At 34.0% G+C, this 20,265-nt stretch overlaps 1 protein-coding gene and 2 pseudogenes across 2 annotated transcripts; all 3 read right to left on the minus strand.

Moving 5' to 3' along the window:
• Positions 1-1,060: 1,060 nt before the first annotated feature.
• LOC145613763 (tryptophan aminotransferase-related protein 4 pseudogene) lies at positions 1,061-2,302 on the minus strand (annotated as a pseudogene).
• Positions 2,303-3,034: 732 nt separating this feature from the next.
• On the minus strand, positions 3,035-7,184 carry LOC145615460 (tryptophan aminotransferase-related protein 3-like). The gene is made up of 5 exons (XM_081670532.1): positions 6,699-7,184; positions 5,538-5,835; positions 4,470-4,765; positions 3,849-4,129; positions 3,035-3,284 (listed from the first exon to the last, which is right to left on the minus strand). Exons 1-5 carry the CDS (start codon positions 6,980-6,982, stop codon positions 3,061-3,063), a joined length of 1,383 nt encoding a protein of 460 aa, XP_081526658.1. The 5' UTR covers positions 6,983-7,184; the 3' UTR covers positions 3,035-3,060.
• A 1,172-nt stretch (positions 7,185-8,356) lies between these two features.
• Positions 8,357-19,283, minus strand: LOC145614361 (putative S-adenosylmethionine carrier 2, chloroplastic; annotated as a pseudogene). Its single transcript, XR_014107095.1, has 12 exons — positions 19,250-19,283; positions 17,512-17,619; positions 14,825-14,911; positions 13,433-13,505; positions 12,792-12,882; positions 11,579-11,632; positions 11,399-11,494; positions 11,150-11,239; positions 9,904-9,955; positions 8,956-9,017; positions 8,766-8,848; positions 8,357-8,616 (listed from the first exon to the last, which is right to left on the minus strand). The product of XR_014107095.1 is annotated as a putative S-adenosylmethionine carrier 2, chloroplastic (transcript).
• Positions 19,284-20,265: the final 982 nt, after the last annotated feature.

Consider the following 20,265-nt stretch of genomic DNA (forward strand, 5'->3'; position numbering starts at 1 on the left):
TGGCCTATACACGAGGTACCTACATACATATACACGAAGTATATGACTATATGAGTCAAGGCTCGCTAGTCTCAACTCTCAAGTGAGTTTTATTATCACGTACACATGATGTCAAACATTTTATAGATTCAAATAAGTTAAAACGCGGTTAATATGGACTAGAAGGAGTAGATAACTGTACCCGAATCTGCTGCCAGCATGACCAGTTAACTTGGAGATAGAGAAAAGCATGAGATCTTCAGCAGCAGGGGTTGTAATAGCAGTGTAATGAGGCCAATAATACACACGATCATAAATAGTCTTAACTGAGGGTCCTTTAAGAACACTCTCTTTAAATTGACCATCAGGATTGTTTGGGGATGTCACAAATTCTATAAATGTAACGTTTTCATTGCTTGTTTTGTTCTTCCATAAGGATGTGTCACCTTTAAACTCGTATGCACGAGATTGAAATAACTCGGTTTGTGATTTGTATATCTAAAAGGAAAGATACAACAGATGTAAGTGATTAGAGATAAATGATACAGAGTAAGTGGTGGATCTAAAAATAATACGAGTATATAGCGAGGGTTAATTATTAGATTAAGATTGGTAGTTTCTATTTGGATTATATGATTTATTTCACTCCGTATATCACAATTTTTAAGGCGTTCAAGGCGAAGAAGAAGAAGCAGAAGATAATAAAATGTAAGTTTGGGTTAATTGACCCTACAATCTCTAATGTGGCTCCGTCCATCATACCACATTACCACACCAAACATTATGCTTATATGAACATCCCAATCATGTTGATGATGTATAAATGATCCCATAAAAATAATTGATATATAAATGCATGGTACTTGTAAAGTCATTTGTTATTTTTTTTTTTCCCTGAAATGTATACTACATACTATACGTAATAATAATCTAGATATTCTGTAAAAAAAAAAAAAAAAAAAAAAAAAAAATCTAGATATTATTATAATGTTGTTTCCAGAATTCTGGCAACTCAAGTAGATTTTCAAAGTAATTAACTTTAATTAAAAGTCAAAAAGTTAAAGAGTAGAAAAAAGTGGTACTAGCATATTCCATAGTTGTAATACAAGTCTATTGTGGTCTCAGGTGTCTACAGCACATGACCACTATTTATGAAAGATCAACACGACACGACTTTTTCTTAATAAATTTCAAGTAAAGTAATTAGAATACATACCGGGTAAAAAGGAACGGAAGCAACCACATAAGCAGGACTAGAGGAGTTAGAGGAAAGAACATTCACAGCAGCATTAAGTAGTTGAGTAGAGCCAGTCCCAAATACAATGTGTCTTCCTTCAGTTTCTGCATTTCCAACCAACTCATGCACTTTGCGAATGTACATCTCTAGCTCCGTTGACAGCCTCCGGCCGTTGTCGACCGGTATGTATGTATATCCCATTCGATGCCATCCTGATATCAACACTCCACTGCTTTCCTTGTTACTCATCCAGTAAGGCTCCATATACATAGGATTCCCACTGCAAAATATTACATATAGACATATAGTTACTCGTAGAATGAAAATCTAATAAGTTCATTCAAACAAGATTGTTGGGTTGATTTTGCTTGATTTGAGAACAGTTGTATAAGATTATTTGTTTGTTTTGTAAAAAGATCTCTAATAAACAATTTAATACGAAGAGATGTGCATCATACGTGGACACCAAAATAATTCTCGTGAGTTAGGGCCTGTTCATATTTACTGAACTGAATTGAACTGAATTGAGCTGAAAATGAATATTTTATGTGAGAGGGAAATTAAGAGCTAAACTGAACTGAGCTGAACTGAACTGATTGGAACTGAACTGATTGGAGCTGAACTGAACTGAACTGAAATTAAGTAAATGTGAACAGGCTCTTAGACTTATAGAGTCCTATGATACTATAACGTATTTACGTGGTTTGTACACGGTAAATGTACATAAAAAATTAATCGTGATTGTTATGTTAGATATTTGAACAAAGGGATTAAAGACCAAGAAACTCCTTACTCATCAACATCTGCAACGCATGGCAAAGAAAGAATAGAGCAATCAGGGGAAGTGTAGCAACCGTAGCACTCGCACACTGGTTTTCCATCAACAACCAACCCATCCAAGAACGCCCTTCCATGACCCGAACACGATATAGCCGCCACGTCCTCCGCCTCGATTGCCGCCTCTTGTGACCAACTTAGCTGAGTACTTAGATTATTTACATCACCCCACTTAACATTCAAGTATAAACCACTAAACACAATATTAAGGATTATTGAGCAAAGCAATAAGCATAAGTGCTTAGCCATGTATGAGCACTTTTAACTTGAGAAAAAGCTAAGCTAGCTCCTTTTAATTGGTCTAAATATGGAAAATTAGACCCTCATAATTGAACATAAAATCAACACTACCCATTATTTTTATATGCCAATCAAATAAAGCAAGCAATGCAACTATGCAAGGTGGGGTTCTACAAATATAGATACAAAAGATTGATACAGTTTTATTCTACTTTTTTTTAATTTTTATATACATAGACAACATAAAATGAGTGAAAAATGACATTATAGACTTTATAGATCAATTATTAATCATTAATCACCCCCATCTAATAATTTTATACCTTTGGATTCTATATTAAGTTTGACTAGGTGACTGATGAGTGATGACAATATTTATTTTATGTAATAATACTACATTATTTTATATTATTTGCAACGATTAGATATAAGATAATATTAAAATTCAAGAATAACAATATATAGTCAATCACGCTAGGTGTTACTCTTATTTTAATCTATCTTCGCTGTTGCAAAAAAGATATGTTACCAACTAATCTCTACCATTTTGTCATTTAATTATATCAATAATTTCTTGTTCCCACGTGATTCACATACATGCATGAAACAATCAAGATCTTCGTTAATATATATAAATATATAATTCCAAACAAGAATTATGCCCATACAAATAATTAATTATGCCCATACAAATAATACAATCTTGTATATGAGTCAATGTATTTCATCAAATAATGCGTATGTTACCAAACCAATTCAATTTATTATTACAAACTCATGGTTGTAAAATGATTTCGAAATTCAGTAGAAACCAATATTATTAAGTTGTACAAAAGAGAATCGAATTCATCTTGGCTTCTTAGAAGGCTTAGGCGTACAAAACGGTCTCCAGCTCCGAATAATCGACCCCTACGACCGAGGATTCCGGCTTGTTTTAGCACTTGATAACAATCTTCATCTTCTTCTCTTTCACATTTCAACCATGCATATGCTGCCATGGTCCAACACCATTCACAGTTCAATGTATTAATCACAATGTGTTCAAGTTCCTAAATTATTGTATTCATGTTAACTAGAACATTTAAAATATACTTTCAGCTACTACCGAATTGCAACACATCTTAAAGTCCCTAGCTATGTGTAAACATGTTAGATTAACACATTTTATTAGGTTTGGAATAGTATTTGATGTTATCTTGAAATTAATTTTCGTAAATTCAGCTTTGATTTAAATCCCTCTACGGCTCTACCTTAAACAACAACTAGAGATGGTAAAATTATATTTCGTGGCATTGAGCAGTTACACACAACCCTGTTGATTTATAATTGCAACAATTCAGCTTTTATACTATGTAGTATTTATTTACCACCCTAAAACGGTAACTTTGACCACATATTTACTAACTTTATTTTTAGTTTTATATGGACGATTAGTAGAGCTAAAGATATTAATATGCATGACAAAATTATGCAATAATAAATGTAAAAGTCAAATTGTTGGAATTATAAGGAAACAAAGGATGTATATGGTGCAACGATCAAAGAATATTATTACCCGGGGAAGGTCCTCTAACTCGTTGTAGGAAAGTGCAAAATTGTGGAGGTATATGCTGTAGGGAGAAGCGCGATGAAGTAGACAAGATTGTGGTTAGTCCTTCCCATCTTTCCTTCATTATATTGTGTCCAAACTTAAAAATATCACTTCCTCCTCCATCAACAATTGCTTTCAATAGAACCAATACTCGTAATTGGGTATCTTGTGACACACCTAACGTATTATGCTTCACATAATACTCCATTTTTTGTTTTACAACCTTGTCCTTCACCAAAGCCCACCTGCATAAAAATGAAAGTTAATTGTCTAATTTTTTTTTTTTAACTTTCATTTTCAATTCTAATTCGAGCAAAATAAAGATTTCCATATACTACATCTGTTTCAATTTATTATATTCGAACAATTTGGCCCTGTACGGCCTTGTACAAGTCTACTAAACAAGGAAAATGGGTGTCGTACGTGTAACATGTAAGATGTACCTATATACGTAATACATAAACACAAGCATATAACTATATGAGTGTTAGAGCTCACTAACTTTAGGTGACATCAAAAAATAATCTAATACAAATAATTAAGATAAAGTGAAGCTTAGTGTGAAACGGAGGGAGTAGATTGTACCCGAATCGACTGCCAGCATGACCCGTAAGCTTGGACATAGAGAAAAGCATAAGATCTTCAGCAGCCAGGGTTGGAATGGCAGTGTAATGAGGCCAATAATAGACACGATCATAAATAGTCTTAACTGAAGGTCCTTTAAGAACACTCTCTTTTAATTGACCGTCTGGATTATTTGGGGATGTCACAAATTCTATAAATGTAACGTTTTCACTGCTTGTTTTGTTCTTCCATAAGGATGTGTCACCTTTATACTCGTATGCTCGAGACTGATACATCTCAGTTTGTTCTTTGTATGTCTAACACAAAAACAGCATGAAGGTAACCAATTAAAGATATATGTTATCTACAAAAATGATTGATTTACCTAAAACTATTTGTCGGTCGAAGTGTAACACTTAAAAAATGGAGTACCCAATAAGATATATTAGAATAATAATGTAGTTGTATTTTTATAAGTTGTGATCTGAGACCATAATGCTCATTAAAGTCCATCATGGTCTCATGTCTATTGAATTAAGATTGTAGGATGAGGGAACCAGAGAAGGGGGTGCATAGGATCGGACCAAGCATGGGTTTAGCCAGCACAAGAGCTAATCAACCATGACACCAAAAAGGGTTGAATCTGGCTTGAGCTTTAACACGGCTCAAGTGGCACACATGTGGGCCTTGAGCCATGCATGAGCATGACAAGACGACCTAAGATTTGTTGGTTCAACAAGGCCCAACGTACGACTACATGGGCTCCATTTATGAAAGATTTGCATGAGCCCATGATGACGTAACTTTTTCGTTGCCCATTCTAAACAAGGCTTGTTGGCATGACACACAGGATTACACTGCCCAACGCATGAGTGTATGACTAACTGACTAAGTCGTACCTGGGCTCCATTTATGAAAGATTTGTATGAGCCCATGATGACATAGCTTTTTCGTTGCCCATTATAAACAAGGCTTGTTGGCATGACACACAGGCTTAATTACACTGCCCAACCTTTGTCTAATTTTAGGAGTTCGATTAAGGGAACTCAAAATCAAAATAGCTCAAATAGAATTATTGAGAATACATACTGAGTAAAAAGGTGTGGAAGTGACCACAAATGCAGGATTGGAGGAATTTGAGGAAAGAGCATAAACAGCAGCATTAAGTAGTTGAGTAGAGCCAGTTCCAAATACAATATGCCTTCCTTCAGTTTCTGCATTTCCAACCAATTCATGCAATTTGAGGATGTACTTCTCGAGCTCAGTTGAGAGTGTCTCAGCATATGGGTTTATATATGTATATCCCATTCTATGCCATCCTGATACCAACACTCCACCACTTTCCTTTTCATTCATCCAATAAGGCTCCATATATATTGGATTCCCCCTGCAAACAATTTCAAACCCGGCATCACATTTAGTAATCAGAATAACATACTACCTCCATTTCTTTTTAGTTGACACGTTTTCTTTTTGGGTAAATTTTTTACCTTGCATTTACAAGCTACCCTACTTGCTTTTTCATTCTCTATCACTCTCTCTCCTCTCCTTAATATATGTGCCTAAATCAAACGCGTCAACTAAATAGAAACGGAGGAAGTATTGTTTTATGTTTATGACGATAGACCTGACCAAACTAACACAAGATAAATGTGGGTTATGAATTTGCTAGAATGTAACAATACAATTAAGGTGATGTTTATGGCTTATAATTCCTTCGTCCTTGATTATTTTCTCCTTTTAATTTCATCATTGAAGTCAAATTTCATTGTTGGAGATTTGTATATGGTTTTTTTTTTTTTTCCTTTTAATATAAAACTAGTTTTTAGACCCGGACGATGTACTGAGTTACTGCATGAATAAAATTTATACTCTTGTGCACGAATAGTGTCATGATAATCAAATCATTCATCATTTTATATATTTATTCTAGTAATTCATTTAAATGAATATATGTAAGGATGTAACTATGTAACATGTCATAGCCTAGTGCTTATAAGACTATATTGTCTATACATATATATTTTTGAAATCGTAGGTGGACCGTTGAATAGAACCCATATTTTCAATTTAGTAAATACATGAGGGCATTTTTGGCAAAAGCTTTTTTCTTTTTTTTGGATACTAAGCCCCTCATGAGTTGGTTAATTGAATTGAGATTTGGAGTAATACTAAAATATATACTACGTATATGATTCTTAGATACTCGTATTTGAATAAGGAAGAGTTAAAAGACCAAGAAACTCTTACCCACCAGCATCTGCAACGCATGGCAAAGAAAGAATGGAGCAATCAGGGGAAGTGTAGCAACCATAGCACTCACACACTGGTATCCCATCAACAACCAACCCATCCAAGAACGCCCTTCCATGTCCCGAACACGATATAACCGCCACTTCCTCCGCCTCGACTGCTGCCTCTCTTGACCAACTTAGCCGAGTAATTTCATCACCCCACTTTATATTCAAGTATAAACCACAAAACACAATATTTAGGATTATTGAGAAAAGCAATATACATAAGTGCTTAACCATGATCGCCTTTTAGCTTGAAAAAAGTTCCCTTTGATTAGTCTACTATTGAAAGTCACACCCTTATATGTAATTGAAGATTAAATTAACTCTTCCAATTAATTATCATGACTAAAACTTGAGCAAATGCAACTTGGGGTTCTACTATATATTACTCCGTATTATTGATTCAATTAATTTTATTCAAAATGTGGAAATTGTCATTAAAAATCAATCGTCAACGTTAACAGTTAACACCTCAATATCATACACTTTGGATCCCAATCAATTGTCATCCAAATTATTTTATTTATACCTTTGGATCCTAATAAAAGCTTTGAGTACGTCACGTACGTGACAACATCTTTGCTTAGGATTCATTTCATAATAACTTATGTAATGTTCATCACGTTGTGTGTTGCCCTCTTAGTTCAATATGACAGTCATAATAATTTATGTAATTTTCACAGTCATGGTTTCTATCTCAAAAGAGACAATCAGATTTTTGCTCAAGAAAAAAAACTATCATGTTGCCCAACTCAAAGACTGTATCAATTTTGGAAATTAGAGGCGTTATAAGGAAGAAGCCACATAATACTCATGAAGTCGAGTCATCCTTCTTCCATCGAGCAATTAATCCCATTATGGTTGAAACCCCGAATCATCTTACTAGCTCAAACTCTAGGAAAGAGGACTTGCCAATTGAAGGATCGAGCCCATACCCATACAGCTAATTGAGTCCATTATAGCAAAGTGGAGCATGGACATCAATGAACAAAGGATTCGTGGCTCCATCTCTTACAAAAAAGTTGTCGGCATCTCACACAGTCACACTCCTATCAAGGCCAAGAGCAAGCTTACCCCCCAAAAAAAAAGCCGTCGGCATCTCACATTCCTATTAAGGCCAAGAGCAAGCTAGGAAGGAAATTATTCAATAGAGTTCTCTAACAAATGTCGTCTTCAACTGACTAAATCAAGAAGACTGGACCGGTAAAAGGATGTTTCTTTCTCAAACAAATGTCGTCTTCCAACTAACTAAACCAAGATGTCTCTTTCTCGAGTTCTAACCCAAATAACAAGTTGGTTATACAAGAAAATGTGATTCTTCCCCTGCAACGAATTGGGAAAGTCGCTGACAGAAGAAATTTTAATACCATAACCACCGCAAATGGAGACTGCTACAAGTCATAGTCCTAAGTCATATATGATTATATGAACGACAATCAATGCCACCACGAGGCCAGTTAAACAATAACTTAATGACTCTTTTGCTTTCCAAAAAACAGGTCATGACAATAAAATACAGTAAGAACGACAGTACGAAGCATGTAAAAATTTTATTTTATAAAATGCTATAAGTATGAATTAAACAAGCATTGATCTGAAGTCATGATACAATTGCTAAGACTATACCAACTAGATAAAATTTCACTAGAAAATAAGTTGTAAATTGTCAATGTGATGTTCACAAAGAGAATCAAAATTTCGTAAATAAAAGCAAAAGAAAGCAGAGAGAAAGAGATAAGAGTATGCTCATTTGCAGTTTAAGCTGAACAATTCTTGGGTTGGCCTTGGGATAAAATTTGTTTTGTCTTCTCCAAGACACCAAAAAATATCGAGCCTCCAATTCCAATCCATAAAACTCTTGGTCCAATGCCCTGCAGTACATAACAAATGCACAGCTTAGAAGTTCCTTTTTCCTGATCTTTCCCTGACCTTTAGCCAATTTGATAATAGTACAACCTAATACACAATCCCCTTCGAAAAAGGAAAAAGAAAAAAAAAAGTCCAACAGATGAGGACAAACCTTCATAAAGACATGGCTTTTCCTTCTTCTCTCAGTATGGTCCTCACACAGTCATATATGCCCTTGTACTGCTTTGAAGACCCCTGTAGAATTAAGACCAATGTTTCACAAGAGGACAGGCAACAAAACTAGCATGTTAAACTTCAAATGAAAGAAGACTCAAGGCAGAAAAAAATGGATTACTATATACCTGAATCATCAGTCGGGTCTTGATCACATCAAGAGGTGTCGTTATAGCTCCTGTTATAGCTCCTGTTCAAGCAATAAATAGTAAGTCCAGCAAGTACTAAATAGACCAATAATCCGCTTTTCTCAAAATTTATTCTCAATGTCTTGCATGCGTTATGTTTTTGAATATCCTGAAACCGATTGATCAGCCTAATCCATAGAACTCAGCCCATATTGCAGTTTTGTTATATTTGGAGCATACTACACAGCCAAGTGGTCAAAACAAAACAAACCCTCCCAATAACTTAATCTTGATTATATCATTACTCTTTCTCCAGAAGAGGATTGTTGAAGGTTTTAGGCATGAACACCATGGCTAAGGTTCAAGCCCTAAAAGTTCATTGGGGAGTAATAGTGGAGAGTTTGTATCCGGGCCTGGGTTTGGGCCCTTATAAAGGGCCAACTCAAGATCGTAAAACAACCAAAAAAATACACTGCACCCTAATTGACACCAAAGACAGGTCATAAATTTACTGCAGCAGGTCAAGATTTTATTTATGCATCGCTATCTGAATTCTTTATCCAGTCTGATACGTAGTATTTGTATCATAAGCTCATAACATTACACAGCAATATCCATATTTCATCTTAACTGCTTCTCATTCATACTAGAATAGCCATTAGCTCAGTTTACAAGAATCTGTATTTTATTTTACAAAGCGAATATAATCATAAATTCCTCACTGCCCCCAACGACTAATCCCCGCCCCCAACCCCCCCCCCCCCCCCCCAACAAAAGTAACTGAAGAAAAATGATTATGGTTGGAATAGGTATAAAATTGGAATTGCTTACAAATATCAGCCATGATCACAGCACAGCAGACTGCAGCCAGCAGCTTTTTGACATTTTTTGTTCATCAAGTAGTTTTAAGCATATTTTTACGGGGAAATAAGAAGAGTTCTTCATTACCTGCAAAAGCACCAATCAAAGCATTTTCAGGGTCATTTAGTTCCCTCTTAGCCTGCCAAAAAAAAAGTTGTATTTGGTCAATGGACATGGTAACCAAATATGTTGCTAACCATCAAACTTTCTACTTCAACAATGTTAGAAGAAAATGGGCAGGTTTTTACCAACATATGCTGAAACTGTTAATCCTAAAGCAGACAAAGCTGAAAATCTATTTGAAGATTCACAAAGAGGTTGTAAGTGTCTGTATGCACTATGAGCATATGACAGCAAATCATGAAAAGTATTCTCAAGTTTTTTAGATCTCACAAGTGAACATCAAATAGATGAAACGACAACCAGTTACAGCTTACAGAACATGAATATTTAAAGAATCATGGAACATCAAAAAATGACTCCCTCTTCAAACTTTGATTTGGCACAGAAATCAAAAGTAAAAATAGTACTTTGTAGGGAGTATAATTGTGTAGGATAGAAATAGAAAAATTATTGATGTGATGGAATTAGAAGAGTGATAAACAATATGTATTTTTTTGAATTCAACTACGATGAGTTTCATTTGGTGACATAGACAATAGATAGTAAAAATTATATTGAAATGGAGAATGTGTATAATAGATGGGGCAATTTCACTGAATAATCCTATAGTTTAGCAACTATCACAAGATACCCTTACATAGTTGCACATCTCCTTCATATATCTCAGAAAGTTTAAACAAAGAAATGTATCTAAAAAATTGGAATGCAGATGAATTTTTGCTAACATACAACAGCCCCTGTTAATGTTCCAAAATGTTTACTCCATGCCACTACATTCATAGAAACCTACTGTTATTAAATGCTCTCTATACCAACTTTTACCCATCCCAAAATGGACTAAGTTTTTTTTAAAAGCATCAGCTATGGAAGATGAGAGAATCCCACAGAATAACAGATACCGACGTTGATGCATGTGAATATATCAAGAGCTTTGTCAACATTTAACACAGAAATTCGCAACGGTATTCTACAAAAGAATAACCGGTAGCTACATTAATTGCTACTTATGTAGCTTTTGGAACTTTGACGGTGAAAAACATAAAAGCAGCCTTTTCAGGTTAAAAAGTATAAAGGTAATAATTTATCTTTTATCCTCATAAGCCTACAATTTTCGATAAATAAGCCATATAAAATTTAGCTCACAAAACAGACAAGATGAAATATCCAAATGAATATAAAGCTATTATTAAGAGAATATATATCAGTTCACTGCTAGTTTATAACCAATCCTTATTTGCTCATAGATACAAAATTGGATGGCATCGAAAGGCAAATCGCGCAGTAGAAAAGATCCATAGCCCTACAACAGAAACCAAAATTTTAGGATTGAAAGCATCAGGCAATAGACAGCAGTCCTCACAAAGCTACAATTAGAGAAAGCATGGAGCATATAGCCTACTAACCAACTTGACAAACAAGATTTTTCTATCTTTATTGCACAACAGAAGATCTCACTTACCGCATAAAGTCCTCTGAAGCCCTCTTTAGAAACAATCATACGCACTGCATTAGGGGCTGTTGCAAATTGACCCGTCTGCATCCTTTGTTTCACAACCTATAATATTGTTTAGGATGACAGTGTATTTTAAACTGTTTACACTTGTAAAACGAAAATGACAAATGGTATAAATCTTAATACCTCCGTTGGGACTCTGACAATAGACGAGGCAGCTCCTGCAATTGCACCTGCAGACTAAATGAAGTTTAAAACTGGCTGCATGTAAAATCTCTACAGCTCAGCAATGAACTAAGTTGTTACACAAAAGTTATTGTCATGGAATTATTGATGAACAGTAAATTGGCAATAAGAGAGATGCCTTGGACACATTTAACCCCAACACCCTTCGTTCCAAAAAGAAAGAAGAGGGACAAAAACTTTAGGCTACAGGAAGGCTTCAACCTCAGCGTACAATGAAAATCATAATAGAATGACCTATGCAATGTTAGATGCTAAATAATTTTTTTTTATTTTTTATTTTAATTGAAAGATAGTTAAATACTTGCAATATCAGACCATTAACTTAAAACTTCCTCTACACAGTGCATAATGAAGGGGAAAAAAAATCCAAATCCCTTTCCTCAAATTCCAGAAAGTATGTGATACATTAGGCTAACAATAAAGCAAAGTAAGTAGGATCAGATTGCAGTGTGACGAGGTCATTACCGCAAGACACCCATTGGAAAACTATAGCTTGCTATCCCTTTCGATTTAGATGCATCACTATCTAAATAAAGAGGTTTCAAATTAGATGAATCACTTTCCTTTTTAGGTAATAAATTCTCTCTATCTCTCTCATATTGCATGGGTCCTCTTTTTTTCTTTCTCTCTCATCTCCAAAAACTAGCTAGGAGTCCGTGTTTTTGCAAATATTGCTACTAAATTAACAGAGGAAGTACATAAGTACAGTATTGATTAGATAGAGGTTTGGTAACAGCTGCCAGAATCCAAAGTTAGTATTGGCGAGTAGTACTCTTGCCTCTCCCCCCCCCCCCAACACCCCGAAAAAAAAAATTATTATTATTAATAAAATCACACATAGAAAACCTCAAAAAGTGCTTCAGCAAACTTTAAAGTACTTAATGCCCGTCAAAAAAAAAAAAAAAAAAAAAAGGTACTTTATGATTTTTTTTAACAGTAAATGTACATGAAGAGGACACGATGTCCCTGGAAAATAAAATTAAACAGAACTACACATTAGCACATTTCCTTTGTATGACCCCAATAGTGTAATTTGGGAATGAAATAAATGATTATATCACCACAATTAGTCTGTCTAACACGAAAGTTTCAAATTGCATCTTCAAGAAAATTTTCAGTTGGTGTACACATTTTGCTTAATTATGCAACTTACAAGATGAGCTAGAGAACTGAAGTTCTCAGGAATAGCCTTTAACAATTTCTGCTTTACTGGCTCGTACACACCCAAAAATATCGCAGAAGCCCTGAAAGAAAACAATGAATTTCGTCTTTATAAAACTTTGCAATGTCACTAGTACAAGCTAAAGGAAAGATATAACAACTGACATACTATACAGCTAACAACTATACATGGACAAGTAATATTACTACAGTGGCAATGGTCTAAAGCAGGGTTAGGGAGGATTTATAAACAGAATATTACTTTGACAATGGCAAAGAGGCTCTTTCAGCCTTACCCCTTTCATATAAAAAAAACTGCATGTGCTTGTTCCTTGATCAAAAAGGCAATTACCGGTTGTTCTTTCAGCCTAAACCATTGCAAAACAATGGAATAAGCAATGAATGAAATGTTGTGAGACCCTGAAGGTTGTCATCAATCTATGCAAAATCCTGAAGTTGCTTACAGAAATAGGCATCATAATTGTGTACATAGCTATGTATGGCCAAGCACAGACCATCAAGGGGTGCACACTCACGCTAGTCACACATACATAACCAAGAGAGACAGAATCAGAATGGAACAAATTTGCATGAACCCAGGCAGAAAGTACTATTAAAATGGACAACACTTACGGTAAAACACCAACCAAATTTCCAGACAATCCGGAGTAGAGGCCTTTTAAAATGATTTTTCCACCACCATGAGCTGCCTAGAGTTGGAAGAGTTAAATTTAGACATTAAGTCAAAAGGCAACTTAACATATGCGTGATATAATTAACAATAAAAATACAATGGTTATAGCAGTTTCATTCTGTTAAAACTTTAATGCAGCTACAATTGACACATTAAATGAAATAGTAATATTGAGGATAAGTACAGTTTTTTTATGATTCATATTTAGATTTTGAGAAAGAAGAAAGATAGATAATTTAAGACTTTAAGCTAAGAAAGATTAAAGAGGAAAGAAATTAAATCAGTAAATACACAGAGGATAAAAAAGGGTGGACATTGAACTAGAAGTAAGTAATCAGAACTGGAAAGCAATAAACAACAAAAGTATCCTATATTCCTATGTATTATGCAGTCTTCAATTGCATTCGGAAAACTTATAACTATTGAAAACAAATATAGGCTATGAACTTAAATTACCTAGTACAAATCTTTAACTTATGTATTCTTTCCAAAAAAATCTTGGGACCTAGAATAATTTTACTTGTATTTCTTTTTTAATATCAGTGCTTCCTGCCATGTACTCGCATCTCATGAGTTACCAAGAAAATACTAATACGGATGTCAATTCAATCCAAATCAGACTCGAGTCAGTCCCAATCTGAAGGAAAGAGTCTGACCTGAAGCTGCCAAAAAAAAACAAATCTGAATCCGTTAAAAGGTCCGACTCTAATAAGAGTCTAATCGGCTTCAAACCTTCCGACTCGTGAAATTTAAAGACAATTACGCTTGACAATTTGATGACGCTTTCGTAGTTAGATTTAGTGAGGTCATGTAGTTGTCTAATTGATTTTTAAAAGTACAAGGTTGAATACCTTAAAAAGGTTGGAAAAATTGCATTTTTATTTGTAGGGTTGACTTAGATTGATCTAGGCTTGTCTTAGCAACGGAGTTGCAATTTGCAAATGAAATCAAGAAGAGAGGAGAAAATTGCAAGGCTTTGGTGACGTCGTTGGCAGAAGGAAGTGGTTTGAAGAAGTGAGTGAGATGGCAAGAGAAGCGAGGTAAATGTATGTAGCTTGTCAGTGATTGATCTTTGAAATAAAATAGCCAGTACATTACACAATAATAATAGGATTATGTTTCCCATCATCATGAAGAATATCAACCTCAACTTAGTGGTATGACAACATCTATAGATTCAATTGATGATATGCTGCATGAAGCACATATTGAAGGCTCTATACATACTCATAATAATTGATCAGATTTCAGTAGATTAGACAAAGTATAATATTCAAGCTTTAATTGATATAAAACAAATTACAGACAACAAGAAGTTGAAGATTGTAGACCTGCCTGCAGCCGAGTTTTAATTGTATCTATCGGATATAAGGCTGCTTCTACTACACCACCTGCAACAGCTCCAGCTATAGCACCATCTGTGAAAGATATTTTGTAATTATGTTATATAAGTTATTTTCTTGCCATAGGCATAATGCCAAATAGTATGATCAACTATGATGATTGAGGAACAACCTCGGAAATGTACAAAAATTTTAGAAAAAAATAGCATTATGCAACCTTAGAGAAAATGAAGGATTGAAAAATAATATTCCAACAAGAGATCCGGCGCCCAAAGGCCCAAGAACTTAATGTAGATGGATTCTTCTTGAAACCACTAAGGCTCTGCTCTACCTTATTTCACTTATTTCATGTCTAACAAATTTAGATATAGTAAGATGAGATAAGATAAGGGACGATAAATTCAAATAAATTAAGATAAGATAAAACAAGAGCTATTAAGTACGGTAAATAAGTTCGAATAAAGTATATAAGGTCCTTCATTCATGTCTAATAAGTTCATATAAGATAAGGTATATTAAGTTCAGATAAGATTTATATAAGGGCCATTGAATTTGTATAAGATAAATTAAGGTTTGATAATTTTAAAAAGGATAAAATTAAGTCAAATAAGATCCATGACAAGATATACTAAGTTCAAAGTAGGCTAATATTTCTTCAAAAAAAAAAAAAAAAAAAAAAAGGATAAAGGCTAATAAGTTTAAATAAGATAATATAAAGGGTTTATAAATAAGGGCTAATAAGTTTAAATAAGATCATAGTTTAAAAGTTCACAAGTTTGAATAAAATAAAATGTAGGCTAATATAAAAGAACACTACCTAAGGCCTCTTATAACTTAAGTATAAGCATCCTAAAACTCACCTATTTCTAGGTTTGTATCTTTTTAGACAATTCCATGCCATATTCTATTGGAAATTTAACTTGATTTACATTCTTCTAGTAACTATTTCGTATAGAATACTTATGGCTATGCAAATGTCATCATTACATAGTACAACTTTGATGCCAGCATACTAGGACATGAATTCAATATCCTATGTCTTTAATCAATGTGCCATCCTTACCATAAATACAAAAATATGGGTGGCAACCTTGTAAATGCACCAATAAAACCCTCTATTGTGCCGCCAATTCAAAGGCAATGCTTTGGTTAGCTTGTAACCTATAGCATCAAACTTAGCTTTGTATATCTCCACAACACTCTTAATGTTCTTCTTGATTTTGAAGATTCACCTAAGTCTGATTGCCTTCTTCCCTTTTAAAAGTGTTTCCAATTCCTCTGTTTATTCTTTTCAATGAGACACATTTCCTCATTCATTTCTCAAGTCCACTTCATACTTTCTTCTTACTTTCTTGGCCTCATCAAAGCTCATTGGCTCAAAATTAGAGAATAAACAGTGTAAAAAAGTATATCCCAATCTGTTAAGGACTTAATAACTAAATAAACAATCTAAAAGACTTTGATATCTCTTTGGCCAGGAAGTAGGTAGGTTAACTTGATAACGGTGAATATGTGTAAGGGAATAGAAGTGAAGTTAGGGGAAAGGTTGCAAGCAAATAGTTACATGCATACTTTGCTTCAAAGAAAGGAAGAAAATCATAAAATTCTTTCTCTTAAGCACTCCAACATTTTGACCCTATCCCCTCATCAAATTGAACATCACTAATTCTCTATTGAACAATGAAATCGATTTCTTAGATCAATTTTCACAAACCACACCGATACCTTAGTTTTTATGACTTTTTGAAGATGGCTTTTGGTGGAATAAAATGAAAATCCATCACACAGTTTCCTTTATGTAATGGAATGTCCTTTCTCCAAATTCCATGTGAATATGAATTACAATGGTAGTGGTGTTATGGCTAAAACAAAACGACAAGACTGTTAGATATGCAAGTTGAATACTTTGTAATATAGAATTTCTTACCATGTTTCTTTATGATGTTACTCTATGGTGCATTTTAGGCTTGGAGGTAACCTAAATCAGCATGACAGGAACACATTTGCTCTCATTAACTTCTGAACAGGTCTATAGGTCTTTTGTTGATGTACTCATGATGTTATTTTTTATATGCTTTAATAAAGTTAAGTATTCAAACCTATGACTTCCATCGATGAAGATTTTTTTTATTAAAAAAGCCCTACTTTGAGAGGCAGAATTTCATTATCATATACTTCCTCCAATTCATATAGGCTTTCTTACTTCCAACTTTGAAATAACTGCCTGTCCTAGATTTTTTTTTACTCCCACCACTCAATGGAAAAAGGAAAAATGCACAAGTCTATTAGAATATGCTACAATCGTTCTATTCAAGCACTGAATGATTTGTCATAAACATCTGACTGAAAACTTCAAATAAAATTAAGATCTCTAGATTATATATTCAATTGACCCATTCATGAGAAGATATTAATGCTCTTTGAAAAAGTAGCAGGCTGCATGCATGTTAGCTACTTGAAATTTCTCCTATAATCGATAAAGGTGTTTACATTTGGAGATGCAACTAACATATAATATTCTCACATAAAGTAGCCTTCTTTATGAAGTTATTATAACATGTTGGTCAGTAAAATAACTAAAATACTGTTTATTGCATCCAAGACAAGGTGGTTTCAGTAACATAAGGTCAACATTTTTCACAACAGAAGTATTTTATAATAACAAAGCAACATACCATATAGGGATTGCAGCAAATTCAATGGATTTTCTTCCATGATAATGCCAGATGATGCAAACCTCTTCTCTTGATCTTTGGAGGATCACAATTGATAATCCAAAGCACCTGCAAGATGTAACATGTCATACAAACAACCAATGTGCTAAGCACAGAAAGAGTAACAATATAAAAATAGAATGGTTATAAAAGGTAAGAGAAAGAGAGTAATAAAACACAGGGCATGCCCAAATCAATGGCACCTGGAGTCCTGGACAGAGCTTGGACGACAGTGTTTTAGAATGTGGTACTACTACAATGACATTTAGACATTTTCACCAAAAAAAAAGGTTTAAAATGTCCCTTTACACAAGGGCCTAAGGGGATATTGGAGTGTCAACACAAAGAAAAATCAAAGAGTGTATAATCTCCATGCTAAGCACCTCAACAAGTTAATTGGTTGTAAGTCATACCAAGAAAAATTGAAGAGTGTAAGATATCAATTTGGATCTTAAATAACATTCACTCACTCAAATACTTATATTCTAAACATAAGATGATTGCATCATTCGATTCACTTGCACCTTCTGGTTTCTTTTTTCACTTCCCTTATAACTATAGTCTCAATGCATAAAAAGGCTCAAGGCATGCCTTAGTGTGCCTCATTTAAGCGAGGTGCACATACCAAAAGAAGAAAAAACATCTGAAAATATTGTTGTACGCCTTTTGGTGAGCGTTATTGCTCCTTTTAGTGTGTCGCACCAAAATCCCCTCCTCTTGACCAATAAAGGTGCTTGGCCAATATAGCCTTATACCTCAGTGCCTAGCCTTGCCTCAGATGCGCCTTTTTATAAACTGGGTAGTCTGAATGATTTGAGAAGCAAGCTAATTTTGGTATAATGAAACTAGCAGCACGGAAATTAAAGAAAAAAATTGCTTTAAGCCTCTAATATAACCTAATAAGTATAACTTGCATGAAAGAATCACCCTTGACAACTACAAAAGTTAAGAGTAATGACTGAAAGATTAATTGCTCATAGCCTCATATACTAATGAAACACAAGTAGACACATTGCAGAAGTGGACCATTAGTATAATAGAGCAGCGACTACAACTAACAATTTAGCATTATTCACAATAAAACGGGCAAATAACACGTGGCTAACACGCGTACAAAACAGATTAAGTTCAGTTTAAGAATAATGTGTAGCAGAAGCAGAACATTTCAAAATTAGCATAGAACAAAGCAGATTTTGACATATAACACTTAATAGTTGATAGTGCTATGTTTGAGCATCAACTATCTTACAAGGATGTACTTCTTTTCCACTCAAATTCACTTCTTTCAGTCTAATAAAGTTCAATTCAACAATTGAACTCACTTAAATTCCTACAATTATCTTACAACTACTTCCGGCGAAAATCAAGAAAACTAAATTGTGCAGCGAAATCTAAATCATATAAGTAAAATTCAAAAGTTCAAAACCACAATCATTTGACAATGTGATTGAAGAAAATTGAGGAATTCCTGAATCAAACCATACAAGAGAGCTCACTACTTGGCAATTCATACTACAACTTTATTGCCACTCAGATTAAGGCAAACATTAAAGCACAAAATTTAGAATTATACATTGCAATTAGAAAATATAATGTAATTGAATTACTATGATTATACAATAAACAATGAACAATTCGATTAATGAAGTTGTACAAGAATCGGAATCAACCCTAGAAATTTAAAGAAATAAGAGATTACTTGAAGGAACAATAGGAGAGGTTTCTGTCTTCATTATAGCTGCCTGCTACTGCAATTTCTCTGTCTAACACAAAAATGAGGAGGATACTGTTTTCTACTGTGATTTTCTAATTTCTAATTTCTAATTTCTAACTGTTCGTTCAAGTACTGAGGAAATAAAGAACATACTCGTGCTCAAGTGAGTCGTGTTTGGATGGATCAACAAAAATCTTGTCATGAGCCATGCGGCCCATGCCTACCAATCCATTATTTGATTAGTTTTTGAAATCGGTTAAAATAATTGGCCCAATAAGTTGGTTGACTTGGGTAGATTTGTCCCAAATCTTGAAAATGATGTTTATGTACGGCTTATAATCTATTGACGTGTCTCGTTGGACTTGTCGTGAGTCATTAATTTTCACCCTATTGTTCGGATACAAGTCAGGTTTAAATTATTGTCGGTTCAGGTTGAATTCTTAGATCGGGTCAGTTTTTGACAACTCTAATTGCATATTTTTAATTTTAATTATTAACTACTTTTGGGCTCATACAATACCTTTATTCATTCTCAATTTTCATTTATTAGATTTTGTTTTAGATAAAATCATCATGAAGTTGTTGTGGGTTGCGATAAAGTGTCACATACTTACATGACAAGATAAAATTTTATTAAACACCAAAAAAAAAAAAGGCCTGTAATGGACTAATGGGTAGTACTTATTATTGAAACTATTCAACCATATCTCATATACTCGTAAATACGGAGTATATTTTTCTTACATATAAATTACAAAAAAGTAGTTGGATGAGAGTGAATAAATAGGTGTAAAAGTCAAATCGTACCGAATAAAAAAACAGAAGTATTCTTATACACCTTTATAAATTATAATCAGTCCTAACTCCTAAGTACTCCGATTATCAAATAACCCTAAGATGAAACTGGATTTATCAATGCTTGTCAACTTGAGCAATAATTATGAGACACCGATTTATTTCTTGGATATTGACTTTCTTAAATAGTTTAATAATATGCAAAT

Source organism: Chenopodium album, chromosome 25 (genome assembly GCF_948465745.1).
Source record: "Chenopodium album chromosome 25, dcCheAlbu1.1, whole genome shotgun sequence".
NCBI lineage: Eukaryota > Viridiplantae > Streptophyta > Magnoliopsida > Caryophyllales > Amaranthaceae > Chenopodium > Chenopodium album.

Bases quoted from the DNA above. Each gene is read 5' to 3' on its own strand.
- LOC145615460 (XM_081670532.1), bottom strand. From the start codon at position 6,982: ATGGTTAAGCACTTATGTATATTGCTTTTCTCAATAATCCTAAATATT. The intron at 5,836-6,698 runs GTAAGAGTTTCT...AATTGTTTGCAG, and splicing joins TGCGTTGCAGATGCTGGTGG to GGGGAATCCAATATATATGG. The intron at 3,285-3,848 runs GTAATAATATTC...GGACCATGGCAG, and splicing joins AGTTAGAGGACCTTCCCCGG to CATATGCATGGTTGAAATGT.